The sequence below is a fragment of the Penaeus vannamei genome, chromosome 36 (genome assembly GCF_042767895.1).
Source record: "Penaeus vannamei isolate JL-2024 chromosome 36, ASM4276789v1, whole genome shotgun sequence".
In the NCBI taxonomy this organism is placed as follows: Eukaryota; Metazoa; Arthropoda; class Malacostraca; order Decapoda; family Penaeidae; genus Penaeus; species Penaeus vannamei.
Window position 1 is genome coordinate 24,843,050 of NC_091584.1, and position 5,000 is coordinate 24,848,049.

Sequence of the window (5,000 nt, forward strand, 5' to 3'; positions counted from 1 at the left end):
AATATAATCACCATCATCACCATTATCTATCACTATCTATCACAATCGGCGGAGACTTACCTAATATAATCACCATCATCACCATTATCTATCACTATCTGTAGTTGGTGTGGTCCATTGAAAGAAGGCGACGCTGATCACAATTAGCCGAGGTACTTATCCCAATGATGAATCATCCATCATCACCATTATCTGAATCACCGTACTCTATCACAGGAATTAGCAGAAAGACTCTACCCAATATAATCACCATCATCACCATTATCTATCACTAGGGTCTATCACAATCGGCGATTTGTGGTGATGGGGGAGGGAGGGTAGGTGGGGAGGGAGGGAGATAGGTGGGTGGGAATTGTGGAGGGAGGGGTAGGTGGGGAGGAGGGAGGGCAGGTGGGGAGGGAGAGGGAAGGGGAAGGGGGAGGGGGAGAAGGGAAGGGGGAGTGGAAGGGGGAGAAGGAGGGGAGGAGGGAGGGAGGAGGGGTGGGGAGGGAGGGAGTGGAGGGGGAGGGAGGAGGGTAGGTGGGGAGGAGGGAGGGTGCAGGGAAAGGAGGGAGGGAGGAAGGGGAGGGAGGGAGGGGAGGAGGGAGGGAGGGAGGGAGGGAAGGGAGGGAGGAGGAGGGAGGAGGAGAGAGGAAGTGGAGGGAGGAGGAGGAGGAGGGAGGGGAGGGGAGGAGGGAGGGTGGGGGGTGGGGGGAGGGAGGAGGGAGGGTGGGGGGTGGGGGAGAGGGAAGTGGGGAGGAGAGGAGAAGGAGGGAGGAGGGAGGGAGGATGGGTGGAGGAGAGGAGCAGGGAGGGGAGGGAGGGAGGGGAGGAGGGAGGGAGTGAGGGAGGGATGGAGGGAGGAGGGAGGAGGGAGGGAGGGAGAGAGGGTAGGTGGGGAGGGTGTGGAGAAGGGAAGGGGAGGGGGAGGAGGGGGAGGGAGGAGGGAGGGAGGAGGGGGAGATGGAGGAGGGAGGAGGGAGGGAGGGACGGAGAGAGGGAAGGAGGAGGGAGGGAGGGATGGAGGGAGGGAAGTTGAAGGGGGAGGAGGGAGGAGGGAGGAGGAGAGAGGAGAGAGGGAGAGAGGGAGGGAGGAGGGAGAGAGAGAGAGAGAGAGAGAGAGAGAGAGAGAGAGAGAGAGAGAGAGAGAGAGGGAGAGAGAGAGAGAGAGAGAGAGAGAGAGAGAGAGAGAGAGAGAGAGAGAGAGAGACTTACCCAATATAATCACCATCATCACCATTATCTATCACTATCTATCACAATTAGCAGAGACTTACCCAATATAATCACCATCATCACCATTATCTATCACTATCTATCACAATCGGCGGAGACTTACCTAATATAATCACCATCATCACCATTATCTATCACTATCTATCACAATTAGCCGAGACTTACCCAATATAATCACCATCATCACCATTATCTATCACCATCTATCACAATCAGCGGAGACTTACCCAATATAATCACCATCATCACCATTATCTATCACCATCTATCACAATCAGCTGAGACTTACCCAATTATCTATCACTATCTATCACAATTAGCAAAGACTTACCCAATATAATCACCATCATCACCACCATCTATCACAATCGGCGGAGACTTACCCAATTATCTATCACTATCTATCACAATTAGCGGAGACTCACCCAATATAATCACCATCATCACCATTATCTACCACTATCTATCACAATCAGCAGAGACTTACCCAATATAATCACCATCATCACCATTATCTATCACAATTAGCAGAGACTTGCCCAATATAATCACCATCATCACCATTATCTATCACTATCTATCACAATCGGCAGAGACTTACCCCAACCGATGAAGTAATACGCGCTGTAGTTGGGTGGTCCTTGAAAGAAGGCGACGCTGATGAGGTTGTTCAGGTACATCCCCTCGATGAACATCCACATGAACATCGCTGAACGACCGTACTCCAGGAAGATGTAGAAAGATTCGCACAAAATCGGCTGAGGAAATGGAGAGAGAGAGGGGAATAAATATTAGGTTTAGGTGCGAATGTGGATTTGTGGTGATGGGGGGAGGGAGGGTAGGTGGGGAGGGAGGGAGATAGGTGGGTGGGAGGGAGGGGAGGAGGGAGGGGAGGAGGGAGGGAGGGAGGGAAGGAAGGAGGGAGGGAGGGGGAGAAGGAGGGAGAGGGAGGGAGAGAAGGGGGGGGGGGAGGGAGAGGGGGGGAAGGGGAGAGGGAGAGGGAGAGAGAGAAAGAGAGAGAGAGAGAGAGGAAATGGAAGAGGAAGGGAAAGAAAGAGAGAGAAAGAGGGAGAGGGAGATAGATAGATAGAGAGAGAGAGGGAGGGAGGAAGACAGAGAGACATAAAGGCTCACGGAAATATGTACTTTAAAAATTGAAATATGAATATCTATATATTCAAGATTAAGATATATATTCAGACATTCAAGATTAAAATATACATATATACATCTAAGACTCATGGAAATATGTACTTTAAAAATTGAAATATGAATATCTATATATTCAAGATTAAGATATATATTCAGACATTCAAGATTAAAATATACATATATACATCTAAGTTTAGAATATATATTTAGACATCCATGAATAAAATATATGTTTATGTAGTGGTTTTATTTTCTTTTTTTGGAAAATCTAGAGACACCTGGAATATATATTGAAAATATGTCATATGATTATTGTTAATCTGAGTAAATTAACTTGTCTTTGTAAATTAACTAGCTATAAAAAAAGGTCGCTTTAAGATTATATAAATAAGTACAAAGACAAATAGAAACTTTAAGTACATATAGTTGTTTACACAGGCACTCACATATATAGCTAAATAAGATAAATAGACGAATAAAAGAAACATGAAAAAAAATAAACAAGATAAATTTTATATATGAAAACAAATGAATAATTGAAAAAAATACGTAAATAAACACAATGAATAAATAAATCTAACAACTGAAAAATATATAACACACATACAGAAATTTTTTAAACGCACGTTGCAAATGCCAACTTTAACATGGCATCTTTCTTTGCAAAAATATATGTTGCAGAATTTCGTAGGAATAATGCCGAGCTAGCATTTGCCTCGACTACTAAGTATAGTGTCTGTGTATTTTTATTCTGTTGAGGCACATCACACTCGGGCTGTGATGTGTATTTGCATAAAAAGAAGGATGGCTTGCAGTGGGTTCACTTTATCAATTCAACACTAAATTTTTAAAAAATGAGAGAGAAATGTAAAGAATTGAGGCCTTAATGAATATAGAAAGAATAGAGACCGTAGAACGGGGTATTTTTGAAATATATATATATATATATATATATATATATATATATATATATATATATATATATATATATATATATATATCCATACAAATATCCTTGAGAGTATTAACAGTGCAAGCGATGTATCAATTTTCTTTCGTCCGATTTATGGGTTTAAATTCTAATAAAACTATTGCACTTGAGAGGGAAACATTTGTAAAACTATTGCATGAAGGAGCAGTACTCCTGCTGGTAACCCTTTACGAGATCGACCAAGAATTTGCATCTGTACCAGAGATTTTCAATTCCTCTGAAAGTTTCCCTTCGCTTTAAAGTGTACCCCGCCTTAAAAAAAAAAAAAAAAAAAAAAGTGTGTGTGGGTGGGTGGGGGGGGGGGTCACAGATACTAAACATCTACTTATTTTTCCCTTTTTTCTTTTTTCTTTTTTTTGTTGTTTCATTCATTCATTCACCATTGCAGCAAACGTTATATAGACACGATAGGTCTATTTTTTCCCCCTTTTTTTTCTTTTTCTTTCTTTCTTTTTATTCATTCATTCACCATTGCAGCAAACGTTATATAGACACGATAAGTAAAAAAAGAAAAAAAAAATCATACATTTCTCCAATACTACTTACCGTTGACCACAAAAACAACGAAAACCCTATTACAAAATAACACAAATTCTTTTATTTAATCTTGGTTCTTCTTGACCAACGACGCGTGAAAAGGATATCAAAAGAAACAGTAAAGAAACAAAAATATTGGTCTCCCTGATGTAAACAAACTGTCTGGCAACGTATGTAAACAAACCGCCACGTGCTTTGACTGTAAACAACAACAAGGTATTGTACGTTTGAGTTGATTTGGTTATCGGTGCTCTGTCGTCACACACACACGCACATACACACACACATACATACACACACGAGCACACACACGTACGCACACACACACACACATATATAATAATAATGATAATGATAATAATGATAATAATAGAGTAAATAAATCAATTAATAAATAAAAAGATACAAAATAATAATAATAAAAAAAGAAAAAAAACACATAGAGAGTAAGAAAAAAAACACCGTCCTTCCGAAAAAAAAAATCGATCCCATACAAAAACAAACAACAACAACACACACCCAAAACCCCCCATCACATTTTCTTTTTTATTTTCTTTATTGATCCCAACAACAAACAACAACAAACACCCCCAAAAAATCATATTTTCTTTTTTTTTTTTTCAATCGATCCCAAGTCAACACCCCCCACCCCCTAATCCACCCCACCCCCCAAAACCCCTATCCCATTTTTTTTTTTCTTTTTCCTCTTTTTTTTTTCTTACCGTGCTGTTCGATCCCCAACAACAACAAAAAACAACCCCCCAATCCCCCCCTCTCTCTCAAACCCTCATCACATTTTCTTTCTTCTTTTTTTAATCGATCCCCAACAACTCCCCCACCCCCAACCCCCACCCCTTCCCCCCAAAATCCCCATCCCATTTTTTTTTCTTTTTTCTTTTCTCTCTCCTGCACCGTGCTGTCGATCCCCAACAACAACAAACAACAACAATAACAACAACACCCCAACACCCCCCCCCAACCCCCTCCCCCAAAACCCCCATCCCATTTTTTTTTCTCCTTTTTTCTTTCTTCTTTCTTTTTCTTCACTGTGCTGTCGATCCCCAACAACAACAAACAATAACCCCCCAACCCCCCCCCCCCCCCC

The 5,000-nt window shown here is 41.9% G+C and overlaps 1 protein-coding gene across 1 annotated transcript in view; it reads right to left on the reverse strand.

Moving 5' to 3' along the window:
- The window catches only part of LOC113812476 (PDF receptor-like), a 68,123-nt gene that overhangs the window by 28,203 nt on the left and 34,920 nt on the right, over positions 1-5,000 (reverse strand). The window contains exon 7 of the mRNA XM_070114604.1: positions 1,817-1,973. Coding sequence (XP_069970705.1) covers positions 1,817-1,973 — 157 coding nt within the window. The remainder of the gene's footprint in view (positions 1-1,816; positions 1,974-5,000) is intronic.